General features: G+C 39.6%; 1 protein-coding gene across 1 annotated transcript in view; it reads right to left on the bottom strand.

Annotated features, from left to right (window-relative positions):
- The window catches only part of LOC101857852, a gene marked incomplete at its 3' end in the record, with an annotated part of 90,173 nt that overhangs the window by 1,126 nt on the left and 71,547 nt on the right, over nt 1-17,500 (bottom strand). The window contains 6 exon segments of the mRNA XM_005090614.2: nt 1,090-1,292; nt 3,840-3,922; nt 5,191-5,312; nt 6,247-6,369; nt 7,444-7,557; nt 15,482-15,658. Coding sequence (XP_005090671.2) covers nt 1,090-1,292; nt 3,840-3,922; nt 5,191-5,312; nt 6,247-6,369; nt 7,444-7,557; nt 15,482-15,658 — 822 coding nt within the window.

Here is a 17,500-nt window from a genome sequence, read left to right on the forward strand (position 1 = left end):
TGAGAGAGAGAGAGAGAGAGAGAGAGAGAGAGAGAGAGAGAGAGAGAGAGAGAGAGAGGGGGGATATGCAAATTCGTTTTTAGATTTGTGCATAGGGTTCGAAATATACTTGAATATTGCCTATGGTTTGCTGCCAATCAGGTTTACATTCCTACTTTAACATATTACTCGTAGATCCAGACATTACTTTTTAATGTTGATTTTCAATAAAAGTTTTATGGCACTTACAACGTAACTAGGTCACATGAGAGTCGAAGATAAGTTGTTTGTGTTACTTGAGAGAAGGAGGAGAGACAAGGACATCAGATGTTTGACAAGAAAGAAGGAGCAAACCCCACTAGAACACCCTTCAACCAACCACCCAACCAACCAACAAAGAGGAGAGATAAGGACGACAGATGTACAACAGGAAAGAAGGAGCAAACCCCACTAGAACACCCTTCAACCAACCACCCAACCAACCAACAAAGAGGAGAGATAAGGACGACAGATGTACAACAGGAAAGAAGGAGCAAACCCCACTAGAACACCCTTCAACCAACCACCCAACCAACCAACAAAGAGGAGAGATAAGGACGACAGATGTACAACAGGAAAGAAGGAGCAAACCCCACTAGAACACCCTTCAACCAACCACCCAACCAACCAACAAAGAGGAGAGACAAGGACATCAGATGTTTGACAAGAAAGAAGGAGCAAACCCCACTAGAACACCCTTCAACCAACCACCCAACCAACCATCAAAGAGGAGAGATAAGGACATCAGATGTTTGACAAGAAAGAAGGAGCAAACCCCACTAGAACACCCTTCAACCAACCACCCAACCAACCATCAAAGAGGAGAGACAAGGACATCAGATGTTTGACAAGAAAAAAGGAGCAAACCCCACTAGAACACCCTTCAACCAACCACCCAACCAACCAACAAAGAGGAGAGATAAGGACGACAGATGTACAACAGGAAAGAAGTAGCAAACAACACCTGCCACCAGCCACCAGACATTCGTTCTGCATCTCAGTTACGTAAAACCTCCAGAACTAATGAAACAGATACCAAAGGAAACACAGTACCACCTCTCGCCACCTTACCACTGTCGTCCACAGAAGGTTTGGTTGTGACGCCTACCAAGCCGTTGTAGCCACAGTTGTTCGTACAAGTGCTTGGAATGCCCTTGATGAGTGCATTGTCTATGTTCGTAGTTGTTATAGGGTCTTCACCGCTGTAGACCAGGAAGTCAGCACGTATAGAGTCCGGGCTCACAGGATCAGCGTCACGCTTCGTTCTGTTTGACCTGAGATATTTTTTTTTTTTTAGTAAAGGTTTTACGGCACTCGCAACTGCATAAGGTCATATGAGCGCCAGAAGATTAGATGTGTTACAAGCGAGTAACAAACATAAAAAAAGAAAAAGGGGAGAGAAAGACGATAGATGTTTGATAGGAAAGAAGAAGCAAATCACACCAGAGCACCCGCCAACCACCCACCCTGAGATATTGTTCGTGTGTTTGTTTAAGCAATACGTTTAAGCGATTGCTCAAGTCTTGTGTATTGTTTACGTCTTTTTTTTTGGGACCCAGCCCAATTCTATCATCTGGCGCTTTTGTATTTAGTAATAACAACAAAGTGTGCTACATTTTGGGTTTTGAAATAGCTGTCAGTCTTAGAGTAAACACACAGGAAAATGTTTTACATATAGATAAATACATTAATAAATAAGTGAATACATATGTTTCTTCACTCTTATAACGTTTTTGGATTTGTTTCACATCTAAGTGTTGCCATACCCCCAACTGGAGATGGCTACCACAACTGGTAAGTAGTTATTTGTTAACGTCTTAATTGTAGTGTGTTAGTAGGTCGATATCTTAGAATTATTAAGTTCTGTCTGATATTTTTGGCAGGTTTCAGTAACTAAGACCATGAAGTCAGGAACCAAATGTTCTATCTGTCCTATCATAATCTTAAGATTATTCGGGGTCGTTACCAAGATATTCAAAGAACTGCGTTAGAAAAAGCTTGACCTTTTTTCTTAACTCAAATTTTTTTACATCAAATTTCTCATAACTAAATGCTGAGCGGATAAAACTTTGTAATTCAAAACAAAACAACAAATATGTTCTTCTAAGGTGTCGAGGGGCTGATATGTCATGCTTTCACGGCTGTGCTTACGTGTATATAATATATGTATGGTGGAACAAATATTTCGATGGGGTGGTTCAGCTGGTTTTCTTGTTAATGTGAAATGTTTTTATATTGTGTGAATAAACAATTACGCTCAGTGATCATGCCATCCCAGAGCTTATACTCCTATGAGATAGAGCGCTATATAAATGTAATCTATTATTATGAAGTATTTGTTTTGCTACATTTTAGTAAGAGTTTTACGGCACTTGCAACGCAAATAGGTCATATAAGTGCCAAAGATTAAAGGTGTTACTAGAGAGTAACATACAAAGAAAAGAACGAGGATAGATGAAAATAATTGATGCCTGATAGGAAAAAAAGAACAAACCACACAAGAACACCTGCCAACCACCCACATGAATTGGTTGAGCAGAGATAACGAATTATGCGGTCGTGCAAGCAGTACACCCTGATTTAGACTTTCACCTTTGTTTGTTTTTTTCGCTTTTTAAAGGATGAACAGACATGAGCAAATAGGCTACTAGATCTGGGACAAACATTGGCGATCATGGTTTGCCGTTGATTCCTTTGCTTTGATGTTCTGAAAAGGCCCGCCTCAAAATGATTTTAATTGTGTGTATGGGGGCGCAAAAGACCTCCATTAAATCAGAATAAGTTAGATAAAATCTGTATACATAATATAATACGACTTAGATAAAGTGACATCTTTACCAAAACTCTTAGCGTGCTTACTACAGTTGCTATGGAAACGGCAGTCATCTTGAAAATAAACAAAGTGAACTATATTCTCCCAAAGGCTTTCTTACTTGTTGCTCAAATTTCCCCATACTTGTGCTTATTACAAACTTTCATACAGTAGCATTGCGCTACCTTAGAATTATAAAGCTCTTTTTCGACAATGTTGGCCGTTTTGAGTTACTAAGACCACGACGTCAGAAACTAAACGTTCTATCTACTCCATTAAAATCGTAAGGATATATTCAGAGTGGTTATCAAGGTATTCAAAGAATAGCATTCGAAAATGTTTGACATACTGTGAAATAACATCTTTGATGTCAAATTTCTCAAAAACTAGATATTGAGCAGGTAGTAAGTACTTTGTAATTCTGAGGTAGCGATTTACTCTTTGATAAGTTTCAAAGAAAAAGTTCCAAAGAAAAAGTTTCAAAGAAAAATGTGAGGCAGCGTGGTGGAATCAGGCTCTTGTCAAAATAATCAAAGTGAAGAAACTTGCATTTTTCCACAGGTTTGTGAATTGTTATCCAATTTTTGGTTTTTGACTCAACACCTTTCATGCCCATTAAATAACTCATTTTGTGTGGATTTTCCTGAAAAACGTTGATTAAAGGCACACAAAATGTAAATTTTCAGTTACCATGGATTCTTAAGCTAAGGAAATAACTAATCTTTGGGTTCCATTTTCTTACTAATTTTATCTCTGAAAACAAGTGACCCCCCACCTCCTTCATTCGCAAATATCTCGACTTGTATTCAAGATAAATGGATACTATTTTCATCCAAATAAAGACAAATGTACCAGCTTTAAGATGACACCAATAACTCTTCATGCCCAAAAATTGACGAGAGCCTGATTCCATCACGCTGCCTCACAAATTGTTTGGTGAATTTTACCGACATAATAAATTGATATATTATTATTATTATGTACTCGTTATACAAAGAGGGGAACTTACTGCGCGGCTGCGGGCACCTGTGTGAAGCTGATGACCTTTGGAACCAATTCTTTAAACGCTGATTGGTTGACTGACGTCTTGATCTGTTTTGTTTGGTTGTTTGAGTAAAGAGAAGAACATTGACACAATAATGGTCAGTTAATGCTGGGAAAAAGTAAGACAGACAGACAGACAGACAGACAGACAGACAGACAGACAGACAGACAGACAGACAGATAGACAGACAGACAGGCAGACAGACAGACAGACAGACAGACAGACAGAAACAACAAAGGGAAAGTAAAGAAGTAGGACCTACCAGTGGTGTCCTCCAACCACCTGCGAGCAGGGTTAGTTTAGTTTAATTTTTGTTCGAGTTTTGCGGGCACTTGAAACATAGATCATCACAGAAAAAGAGCCGAAGATAAGAGATATTACTGGAGAGTATCCTACCAAAAATTATTTAAATAAAATATATACAAAGAGGAGAGATAAGGAGGATAGACGTTTGCTGGGAAAGAAAGAATAAACCATATCAATGCACCCTCCAACCACCCATCCGCGAGAGGGGTTGGAAAATGATATACCATGGCGTAGCATTAGAGGTAATTGTAAATTCCGACCGCCCATTCTTAGAACAAGTTAATAAGAGTTAATGTTTTCTTTCATGATGTCATGGCGACCCAAATATGGCCACAAGGAGGGTGGAGACCCAGGACGTGCATACTAGGCCACGTGAGTTCGGAAATGGAGGGCTAAAGTAAACTTTTACCCTCAAGTCAATATGTTCGGACTAAATATTACTTTTCACCCGAAGACCCGCAAGATCATCCTGTAGGTCTACGTCTTTTGGATGAGACAAGAAAATATAACAATATCTCTTTGGAACTTTTATGATCTAATTAGATGACATCACCTCTGACCCTATCTTGTCTTTGAGAAAGACACTTTATGCAAACTTTCCCGTACTTTCACTTGGTCCTGATGGAGATGGGCGTTTAATTCAAAAGTTCCGCCTAAATAACTTTCGTGTTGCAAGGGGCTTTAAACCTATACAAGTTCGCTTTTTCCACATCTTTTGGCCCTTCGTGATCTGATAGGACTATCACATTTAAGAGAACTGATTCTGACTTTTAAAATATAATTTGAAAAACAACAACAACAACCAAAAATGCAAACCAAAACAATGATGGTCATTGGCCATAATTTAAAAAAAAAAGGAAAATAAAAACGTAAAAAAAAAGCCACGAACAAAAACAAAAACAACCACAGACAAATACAAACAAAAAACAATTCCCAAAATTCAACACAGACAAAACAAAAGCAAAAGTAATCAGAGACAAAGATGGACATCCAGAGGGGATCAACTCACGGCGGTCTCCACTTTAGTTGCCAATTTACTAAACGCCTCAGACTTGTCATCTTTGAGATCATCCGACCATTTTTGATCATTGATGCTTGTGAAGACCAGAGAGCCGTTATAAATTTCCTTCACTGCAAAAGATAAATGAGACGTAATCTCTTTCTTTCAATTTCTCACTCAAAACACAAAAGCGCGCCACACACACACACACACACACACACACACACACACACACACACACACACACACACACACAAACACACACACACATCCAAGGTACATACTCCTCAACACTAATAATATATAGTATATAATATATAATATATATACTCTCATACACATACACCCTCATACAGCGGGCGGTTGGACGGCGCCACTTGTAGGCCCTACTGCTTTACTTTTCTTTCTATTGTTTCTGTCTGTCTGTCTTACCTTTCCTCAGCATTAAATAATCGTTATTGTGTCGATGTGCTTCTCTTTTCTCATACAGACAAACAAATCCAAACACTATTTTTAATCTTTGTTTTAGTAGCTGAATGTTTCCTTAAAAAAACAACACATGTTTCTCACAAATATTTGGTGCTTTTTGGGCGAGTCTTGACTAACGTTGACAGTTGCATCAGCGTTTTTTTCTTGGTCACTACGGAATGTTTCCTTTCACACAACAGCAGTATAAAAGAACTGACATTTCTGACAAACATAATTGTCGCTTTTCCGATGAGTCCTGGGTAACATTGACAACTCGCTGTCTCAGAATCACAAAGTTCTATCTGACATTCTTTTTGGCCGTTGTGAGTTATTAAGGCCATGAGATCAGAAATCAAATGTTCTAACTGCTTTACAAAAATCGTAAGATTATTCCGAGTCATTATCAAGATATTCAAAAAATTGCTTTCGAAAAAGCTTGAGGTGTGGTGAAACTATGTTTTACGTCAAATTTCTCAACGTAAGGCACTAATTATAGAACTTTATAATTACAGAGTAGCAAACTCTGAAAACGTTTTTTATTTCTTTTCACCAGGGAACGTTTCTTTCGACACAGCAGCAGTATATAAAAGAACTCACATTTTACACAAGTATCTGGCCCTGATTGGATAAGTCCAGGGTAACACTGACAACTGAATGAGCCGGGAGTGTTGACGCAGTAAGAGTCCGCGCCACACGAGTCATCAAGACACTCGTTGTCATCTGCAGAGAGAAATAAAACAAAATGTTGACTTCAAACGTACTCGGGGACTGTTTGTTCCTCGCTGTCATTTTCTAGCAGTAAAGAGAGGCACAAGGACACAAAAAAACACCAAAAAACAACAACAAAACCCCCCAAAAACAAACCCAGTCGTTTAGAGTTAATGTTTGTTTGTTTGTTTGTTTGTTTGTTTGTTTGTTTGTTGAGTAAAGAGAGGCCCACTGATACAATAGCGGTCATTTAGTGTTGAGAAAAAGTAAGACACCAGGCCGAAGTGAAAGAAAGAAAAGAAAAAGAAAAGTAAGACCTACCAGCGGCGCCTTCCCACCACCTGTAGGGTTAGAGTGAGGAGAAAGAGCAAGACCGACAGACAAATTTAATAAGTGAGGGAGGAGAGTGCAGACGTAGGAACTCCCAATGACATCCTCCAACCACCCACCAGCATGTTTATCTTGTGAACACAAATAATAAATAAAAACGATCACACTATTTCAGACATTTAGCCACGCCAGTAAAAAAAAAATCCACAAATAGTCACACATTTCGTAAAGAAAAGATTAGAACAATAGCAACAAAGAGGAGAAATAAAAGAGGCAGACCACACTAGACTGCGTGCTAGCTGACAGTCAAATCTGAGACAGAGAAAGAAAGAGAGAGAGAAAGAGATCTCCAGATACAGAGAGAGATAGAGATAGATACAAAAAGAGAAAGACACAGAGAGAGAGAGAGAGAGAGAGAGAGAGAGAGAGAGAGAGAGAGAGAGAGAAAGAGAGAGAGAGAGAGAGAGGGTCAGGGAGAAAGAGAGAGACTGACAGACAGATAAGATAGATAGATAGAGAGAGACAGAGAGAGAGAGAAAGAGAGAGAGATACAGAGACTGGGAGATTGAGAGAGAGAGAGACAGAGAGAGAGAGAGAGAAAGAGAGAGAGAGAGAGAGAGAGAGAGAGAGAGAGAGAGAGAGAGAGAGACCGAGAGACAGAGACAGCCAGAGACGGAGAGTGATACAGAGAGAGATACACAGAAAGACAGACAGACAGACGGAAAGACAGACAGAGACAGAGAGAGACACACTCACCTATACACTTGCTTCCTTGCAGCGTGTAGCCCGTGTTACAAGAGCACTCATAGGAGCCGTCTGTGTTATTGCAGTTGTGCTCACAGGTGCTGTTGTCAAGGCACTCGTTGATATCTGCCTCAGACAAAAGTTTTTTCTTTTTTTTCGTAAGAGTTTTACGGCACTTGCAACACAATAAGGTCATATAAGTGCCGAAGAATAGATTAAGAGTTACAAGAGAGTAACATACACAAAAAAGAAGGAGCAGAGATAAAGATGATAGATATTTGACAAGAAAGAAGGAGCAAACCACACCAGAGCACCCGCCAAGCACCCACGTTTTTTTTCCGCCTCAATTTACACACATAGAATGCTTTTAACCTGTTTGCCACGGGTCAACCCTGTCAAAGAGGGTACACATCAACATAGGACAGAAAAAGACCTTCTTCGAACGACCTCCCTACACTAGAATCGAACTCATGCCTTCTGCATGAACCATGGAAGAACCAAATTACAAGGGAGAGTCAAAAAGTAATGCAAGTTGTTGGCCATTGTGCGCAATATTGCATCAAAATAAATGAAATTCAGATCACAGGTACTTGCACATGTACTTTTGAACTCAAACTGTTAAAATTTAAGTTTCCGTCTGGGTGGAAAACACTGTCACACCCAGCTTATTCTCCTCATTTGGCTCCTTCACACTTCAACCTTTTCGGTTCTAGAAAAAAACAATTGAAAGAAATCAAGACTGATGTACCCCCAAGGCCAACCTGCTCAGTTTTACAAAGCTGGCATATGTGCACTTAGTAAAAGGTGGACAGTGGCTATTGAAAATAATGGAGACTAATGTTGAGAAATAGAAATCTGATCCTCAGATGTTCCCCTTCAATTTGAGATATGATAGTTGCCAGTGCGTTCTTTTTTCTTTAAGTTATAAGCGAACTTGCATTACTTTTTGACCCCCCCCTCTCGTATTACGCCACTGACTCCAGTCCACGGAAACAAGACTCCAACATAACATGTCTTAAACTGGACTGGGCGAGAAATCTGTGTCTTCATAATGAAAACGATCCCAAAATATTCCGGAACTGAAGGTGGGATTGCTGCCACTGAAAATAGTGTTACATTTTTTTGTATGAATGGGTATTTTTTGTTTTGGTATGTGTTTTACGGCTCTCGCAACTGCATAAAGGTCATATGAGCTGGAAACATTATGCATTTTCAGTGCGGTGGGTTATTTTGAATGTTGCACAGATTGCGACAGAAGCTTACTCTTTCAAATTTAAGGACCACCAAGGGATCTTTAACGTGCGCAACTTGCACAGGGGACCTCCGAGATTTTCTCGCCCTTATACAAGAAGGCTAGGTGTTAGATCTTACCTATCATAAGATCAGAGGTGTGGCTGAAAGACAGCAGTAAGAAGGAGTCAGGGAGGAGAGGTAGAAACGCTGCGGAAAGAGTCAGGAGCCCAGAGAAGGGGGCAAAGGTGGGTGGGGGTAGGGGCTGAAAGTGAAGAAAGTTGTCCGTCACTGTCAGGTTTCGGACCCCGGACCTATTGAATGAGAGGAGAACACAATGACCTCAAGACCACAAGGGCCTCCACTTCCTCAAATTTTAATGACTTCCCTACATTGGAATCGACTTCACGCCTTCTGATATTTGACAAGAAAGAAGGAGCAAACCACACCTGAGCACCCGCCAAGCACCCACGTTTTTTTAGAATTATATGTATATAAGAGGCGGGCTGCTTTTAACCTGTTAGTCACGGGTCAACCCTGGCAAAGAGGGATAAAGCAACACAGCCGACAGAAAAAGACCTTCTTCGAACGACCTCCCCACATTGGAATCAAACTCACGCCTTGTGCATGAACCATGGAAGAACCACATTATTACGCTACAGACTCCTGTCCCCAGAAAAAACCAGACTCCAACATAACATGTCTTAAACTGGACTGGGCGAGAAACCTGTTTCTTCAAAATGAAAACGACCCCAAGGTATTCCGGATCAGAAGGAAAGATTGCTGCGCCTGAAAATGGAGTTTCATTTTGGTGTGAATGTGTTCACTTCAAAACCTTTCGGGAACAACTGCCTAAATTTTTTTCAAACGTTCATCATCATCCATTGCCAGATCTGCGACAGACATCGGCAATCATGGTTTTCCATTCATTCCTTTGCTCGGATGCTCTCAAAAAAGCTACGTTTCCCTGATCTTTTCCTGTTACCGATTTGTTGAGGTTCCCTAAGTATGTTGTTCTGGGTCTACCCTGCCTCGCTTGCCCTCAATTTTTCCAGTGAGAGCTAGATGTTCAAGACCCCAATGTCTATACAGGTGTCCCAAAAACTGCATTTGTCGTTTCCTGATTGTTTTTAACATTGAGCGTCCCACGTGGGCTTCATCAAGCACTACCTCATTTGATTTCTTTTCCGTCATTGATACTCTTAGCAGTCTCCTAAGAAACCACATTTCTGTTGCTTCTATTTTATTTTCCATGTCTTTAGTAATTGTCCAGCATTCACAGCCATATAGAAGGGTTGACCAAACATAGCATTTCAGGACTTTCATTTTGGTGTTTATTGAGATGTTTCTATTTTTCAGGATTTTCACGCGTTCATACAGACTGCTATTGTTCTTCCCGGGGATGATCTGATTATTTTAAACATAATGTCACAAAAAAGGGACTTTGACCGTGTCTGATAACAATAGTGTTGATGAACTACATGTACAAGGAACAAACCAAATAAAAGATCAAAACGGACAAAGGCAAAAATAGCAAATTGTGACTAGTGCCATCCCCCTCCCATTCTTTATTACTCTACAATTGTTTGAAGAAAACGGCTATTGCAATAACGGCTTTCTACAATTTACAATATTAATTACCCCATGCGAGTTTCTAATTTTTCATTGTGTTTCTCAATGCTAGCAGTACAGGTATCGGCAAATACTGTAAATCTCAGCGAGGCACGTAATGTAATCTTTTTGTTGCTGTTTTAAAGTAAGCGTTTTACAGCCCTTGCGACACAATGATGTTATTTAAGAGCCGAAGATTAGAGGTGTTACAAGAGAGTAACAAACACAGGAAAGAAGGAGGAGGAGAGATAAGGACAATAATAACAATAATAATAATAATAATAATAATAATAATAATAATAATAATAATAAATAGCATTTGTATAGCGCATATCCCCGCTCAACTGCAGGCTCTATGCGCTTTACACTATATTATTACCCCAGCAGACCACAGAACATTCCGAAACATTCTCAGCTTCCCGGGAAGCATACAGTGCAAGCAGCTGATTAAGCGTTCAAAGACTAACAAACTGACAAGATCTTTCGCTGTCTATAGCCGGGTACCCATTCCCACCTGGGTGAAGTGAGGAAAATTCGTGTAAAGTGCCTTTCCCAAGGACACAACGTCGGGCCCCTGACGGGATTTGAACCCACGACCTTACGGTTGCGAGTCCGAGAGACTAACCACTAGGCCACCGATGCCACAATAACTGTTTGATAGGAAAGAAGGAGCAAATCACATCAGAGCACCCGCCAACCAAACCAACCACGCAATCGTTTTAGCGTTTCATTTCCTAAACGTTGGTAAGATAGGAATTTGAGACAATTTTGCTTTTCAGTCAGGAGTCGCGAAGATCACCCACACCAATGATCAATACTCGACGGACTCGCTAGCACCGAAGATTGGAGATAAAAGAGAATACCCTTAGACACCACAGTGACGCTAAAGCACACTTTGAGAATTGCCGTCAACTGCAGGGCGTTGTAGTAATATAATTATACAAGTTGTAAGCCTCCATAGGCAGGGGATGAATGGACATGCCAAAGCTGAAGGGAGTCGCGAGGTGGGACAAGAATGGCGCTAACTGCTTTTTCCTTGTGTACTTGACTATACAGAAAGACAGAGAGAGAGAGAGAGAGAGAGAGAGAGAGAGCGAGAGAGAGAGAGAGAGCGAGCGAGAGAGAGAGAGAGAGAGAGAGAGAGAGGGAGATGGAGAGAGAGAGTCAGACAAAGAGAGACAGATAGATAGATAGAGAGTCAGTAAGTAAGTAAGTAAGTAAGTAAGTAAGTAAGTAAGTAAGTAAGTAAGTAAGTAAATAAGTAAGTAAGTAAGTAAGTAAGTAAGTGAGTATAGACACTATTTAGATCATTTAAGAGGCTGGCTGCTTCGAGCTTGCCTGTCGGGACCAACTCTGGCAATACAACCTCCCAGCAGTAAGACGGAAATACTTGATAAAAATTCCTCCCACACTGGAATCGAACTCATGTCTCCTGTGTGCAACGGTGAATCTCCTAACTGCTACACCACTAACACCACAGACGCCGGCAACAACAACAGGGAGCACATTTAGAAAACACACACTAAATACTTTTTTAAACATCAAAGCAAAACAATTCTAAATTCTTGTTTTGTCCTTTCACTTCTAGACTACTGCAATTCTTTGTTTGGAAACCTTCCCACTGAAACGTTAAATAGGTTACAGCGACTCCAGAACCAAGCTGGTCGCATACTTTTAAAGAAATCTCTCAAAGAGCATGTAACATCAATGCTAATTCAACTACTTGGGCTCCCCGCGAAAGCACGAATTCAGTACAATATAATTGTGCTTTGTTTTAAGTCCATCAACAACATTGCACCATCATATTATCTTTGTGACATGGTCATCGAATATATACCATCTCGGCCTTGAAGATCGGGCGGAGGAAAGCCTTTTAAGACCTGTCCAAAGCAAAAGTCAGAGACTCGGAGGGAGAACTTTTGCACACCACGCCCCCTCTCTGTGGAAAGCTTTGCCAGCTAATCTACAGGAGTCTACCACTTTAACAAAATTCAAATCAGCACTCAAAATAGGGGGTTTCACGCTCGCCCGGCGAGTGGGGATTTCCGCTAAATTCCCGGGTTTTTTTCTCTTTCTCGGCTCATAACTTTATTAGTTCTTAGCCTAGCATCATAAAACCAACATAAAACGAGAGGTCTATATGTGCTTTTTGTTGCCATGTTAGTTCAATGGGGGGAGAAATGTGTGACATTACTTTGCCAAGTTGTCTTTCTCATGCCTCATTTCGCACATTTTGGTGCCATCCTCTTGTCTATATACGTAAGTAATTAATTATCCCCGAAAAAATGCCCAAATTCACAACAAAAAACTTGCATAACTTTTGAACCGTTTATCCAATCTTCATGAATTTTTTTTTTCTCAGCTCCTTTAGCTCTATCTGGTGACATATATTTTGGTCAAATTAATCGTTTAAATTTTTTTTCGTGAAACCCCCTACTTAAAACGCATCTGTTTCAGTCCAGCTTCAATCTGTAATTTCCGACATACTCAATACAAATGTTATTATGTTCTCTCAGTATCGTTTACTCATGCTGTCCTGTTCTGTAACAATTTATGACTTTGTGATGTCATCTATGTGTACGAGGGTGTCAGGGTAAGTTTTGTGGGATTGTCTTTACTCAAGGATGTACTGGAGAGAGAGAGAGAGAGAGAGAGAGAGAGAGAGAGAGAGAGAGAGAGAGAGAGAGAGGAAGAGAGAGAGAGAGAGAGAGAGAGAGAGAGAGAGAGAGAGAGAGAGAGAGAGAGAGAGAGAGAGAAGATTACTATAGGAGCTGTGCGCTGCATACGTTCTTTGTACTATTGTACAGCACATTGAGGACCTCTTTGAGGAAATATATAATACGCTATATAAATGACATTTATTATTATTGTTATTATTGTTATTATTATTATTATTATTACAACTACTATTATTATTATTATTATGAAAAATAATAACTTCACGTATAAACAAACCAACCTCTGCATACGAAACCATCCCCTTCGTACCCGCTGGGACACGGCTGGCAGTAATCTTCAGACAGGGTGTTGTTACAAGAGCTCTCGTTGAAGCAGTTTTTGCAGGGGTCAACGGGGACAGTGCAGTACCTGCCAGAGGCCCTGTCCCCACAGTCACACACCACATTGACCACGTTGCCTGAACGAGACGAGACGAGATGGGGTCAGGTCAGATCAGGTCAAGGGAGCTGAGGTCCAAGACTCGTACAATGTAAGCCTATTATGATATCCGAGATTGTGTACTCTAACATAACGCTTGGTGAACTATGAAGCGCAACAATTGACGCAATTCGGAGCCAAATGTGAGGTGAGCTAACAAAATGAGTTACTTCTCGCAATCTACAAATGGAGATATTGGCAACAAAAAAAATATTTAAAAAAATCAACACTAGGGCCAAATTTGTAGATTTTTCTATTGATGCCATATTCTTTAAGTGTAATATGCCTGTTATTATTTCATACTTATGTATTTTTTAAAAACTTATAAGCGTGATGTATCTATTTCCATATGGCTCAAATCCAAGAAGTAACTCATTTTGTCAGCACGTTTCACAAATGAAAAACAAGGGAGGAAAGATGCCAGGGTCATGAGACTAAAGCAATACCGGTACTCCTTTTGTTTAGTCCCTCATTTGGACTTCCATGGTGCGCCCACTTCGCACCAACGTTTTTTACGGTTCACTACCCTAGAATTACAAAGTTCTAACTGCTCAGCACCTAGACTCTAGTTTTGAGAAATTTGATGTACAAATTTTGAGTTTCACTATGCTAAGCTTTTTAAAATGCAATAATTCTTTGAATATATTGATATCGACTCCGAATAATCTTACGACTTTGATAGAGCGGATAGAATCGTTTTGGTTTCGGACCTCATGGTCTTATAGTAACTCAAAACGGGCAGAAATGTGAGATAGAACTTAGTAATTCTATTAAAGGTAGCAGGTGATTGAGAGCAAAGGGCTGCAGCCAGGATAGTGCATTGTCTCGGATATTATAATTTCATGCTTGAGGTTGAGAAGAAGAGATGCCATGATCATGATCATAATATGAAAGAGATAATATGGGAATGAAACATGAAATAAATGAATACGATATGAGATGAGGTAATATGAATGAGAAGATAAATGAGATGATGAGATAAGAATGTATCGGGTGACATTATGTCGTGGGGTGCCATGATATGAACTAGATGCCATAATATAATATGTGAGGCAGCGTGGTGGAATCAGGCTCTCGGTAAAATATTCAAAGTGAAGAAACATGCATTTTTCCGCAGGTTTGTGAATTTTTAACAAATTTTTGTTTTTGGGCTCAACACCTTTCATGTCCATTAAAGAACTCACTCCTGTGTTCTTTTTCTGAAAAACGTTGATTAAAGGCACAAATGATGTAAATTTTCAGTTACCACGGACTCTTAAGCTAAAGAAATAACTAATCTTTGGTGGCCATTTTCTCACTAATTTTGTCTCTGAAAACAGGTGACACCCACCTCCTTCATTCTCAAATATCTGGACTTGTATTTAAGATAAACGGATTTTTTTTCCTCCAAATAAAGACAAGTGAACAAGTTTTAAGATGATACCAATAACTCTATGTGCCCAAAAATTGACGAGAGCCTGATTCCACCACGCTGCCTCACATATGAGATAGGATGACATAAATCAGAAGGTAAGGGTACGAAATGAGATTGAATCGAAGAACGAGATGATATTACATGACTGGGGAGACATACTGTAAGTGAGAGGAGCCGACCTGAGATGAGTTGACAAGAATCACATGATAATAGGCCTATGTTATGAGATGCGATAAAATGAAAGAGACGATATCATGATTTAAAGTAGGATGGAGTGATATTACATGAAGCGACAAGAATCAGATGATATGTTATGAGATGAGAAATTAGATGGGGAGAGAAGAATGACGTGATAGGATTTGAGATGGGTTCATAAGGATTAGACGGCATGATATCGTAGGACACTGGTTGTGATGAAAAGAATAGAGGTGATTCAAAATAAAATGAGAGGATGAGATATTAGTAAGGACAAAAAAGGGTAAATTAAGATAATATGATTGGATGCAAATGAGTTGAAATAACATTAATGTAATTATTTTACGTCTCCATTAAGCCTATTCAGATAATTTAGGAGGCAGACTTATATCTATTATTATTATTATTATGAAAAATAATAACTTCACGTATAAACAAACCAACCTCTGCATACGAAACCATCCCCTTCGTACCCGCTGGGACACGGCTGGCAGTAATCTTCAGACAGGGTGTTGTTACAAGAGCTCTCGTTGAAGCAGTTTTTGCAGGGGTCAACGGGGACAGTGCAGTACCTGCCAGAGGCCCTGTCCCCACAGTCACACACCACATTGACCACGTTGCCTGAACGAGACGAGACGAGATGGGGTCAGGTCAGATCAGGTCAAGGGAGCTGAGGTCCAAGACTCGTACAATGTAAGCCTATTATGATATCCGAGATTGTGTACTCTAACATAACGCTTGGTGAACTATGAAGCGCAACAATTGACGCAATTCGGAGCCAAATGTGAGGTGAGCTAACAAAATGAGTTACTTCTCGCAATCTACAAATGGAGATATTGGCAACAAAAAAAATATTTAAAAAAATCAACACTAGGGCCAAATTTGTAGATTTTTCTATTGATGCCATATTCTTTAAGTGTAATATGCCTGTTATTATTTCATACTTATGTATTTTTTAAAAACTTATAAGCGTGATGTATCTATTTCCATATGGCTCAAATCCAAGAAGTAACTCATTTTGTCAGCACGTTTCACAAATGAAAAACAAGGGAGGAAAGATGCCAGGGTCATGAGACTAAAGCAATACCGGTACTCCTTTTGTTTAGTCCCTCATTTGGACTTCCATGGTGCGCCCACTTCGCACCAACGTTTTTTACGGTTCACTACCCTAGAATTACAAAGTTCTAACTGCTCAGCACCTAGACTCTAGTTTTGAGAAATTTGATGTACAAATTTTGAGTTTCACTATGCTAAGCTTTTTAAAATGCAATAATTCTTTGAATATATTGATATCGACTCCGAATAATCTTACGACTTTGATAGAGCGGATAGAATCGTTTTGGTTTCGGACCTCATGGTCTTATAGTAACTCAAAACGGGCAGAAATGTGAGATAGAACTTAGTAATTCTATTAAAGGTAGCAGGTGATTGAGAGCAAAGGGCTGCAGCCAGGATAGTGCATTGTCTCGGATATTATAATTTCATGCTTGAGGTTGAGAAGAAGAGATGCCATGATCATGATCATAATATGAAAGAGATAATATGGGAATGAAACATGAAATAAATGAATACGATATGAGATGAGGTAATATGAATGAGAAGATAAATGAGATGATGAGATAAGAATGTATCGGGTGACATTATGTCGTGGGGTGCCATGATATGAACTAGATGCCATAATATAATATGTGAGGCAGCGTGGTGGAATCAGGCTCTCGGTAAAATATTCAAAGTGAAGAAACATGCATTTTTCCGCAGGTTTGTGAATTTTTAACAAATTTTTGTTTTTGGGCTCAACACCTTTCATGTCCATTAAAGAACTCACTCCTGTGTTCTTTTTCTGAAAAACGTTGATTAAAGGCACAAAAAATGTAAATTTTCAGTTACCACGGACTCTTAAGCTAAGGAAATAACCAATCTTTGGCGGCCATTTTCTCCCTAATTTTACCTCTGAAAACAAGTGACACCCACCTCCTTCATTCTCAAATATCTCGACTTGTATTTAAGATAAATGGATTTTTTTTCCTCCAAATAAAGACAAGTGAACAAGCTTTAAGATGATACCAATAACTCTATGTGCCCAAAAATTGACGAGAGCCTGATTCCACCACGCTGCCTCACATATGAGATAGGATGACATAAATCAGAAGGTAAGGGTACGAAATGAGATTGAATCGAAGAACGAGATGATATTACATGACTGGGGAGACATACTGTAAGTGAGAGGAGCCGACCTGAGATGAGTTGACAAGAATCACATGATAATAGGCCTATGTTATGAGATGCGATAAAATGAAAGAGACGATATCATGATTTAAAGTAGGATGGAGTGATATTACATGAAGCGACAAGAATCAGATGATATGTTATGAGATGAGAAATTAGATGGGGAGAGAAGAATGACGTGATAGGATTTGAGATGGGTTCATAAGGATTAGACGGCATGATATCGTAGGACACTGG

This window comes from Aplysia californica, unplaced genomic scaffold (assembly GCF_000002075.1).
Source record: "Aplysia californica isolate F4 #8 unplaced genomic scaffold, AplCal3.0 scaffold00020, whole genome shotgun sequence".
NCBI lineage: Eukaryota > Metazoa > Mollusca > Gastropoda > Aplysiida > Aplysiidae > Aplysia > Aplysia californica.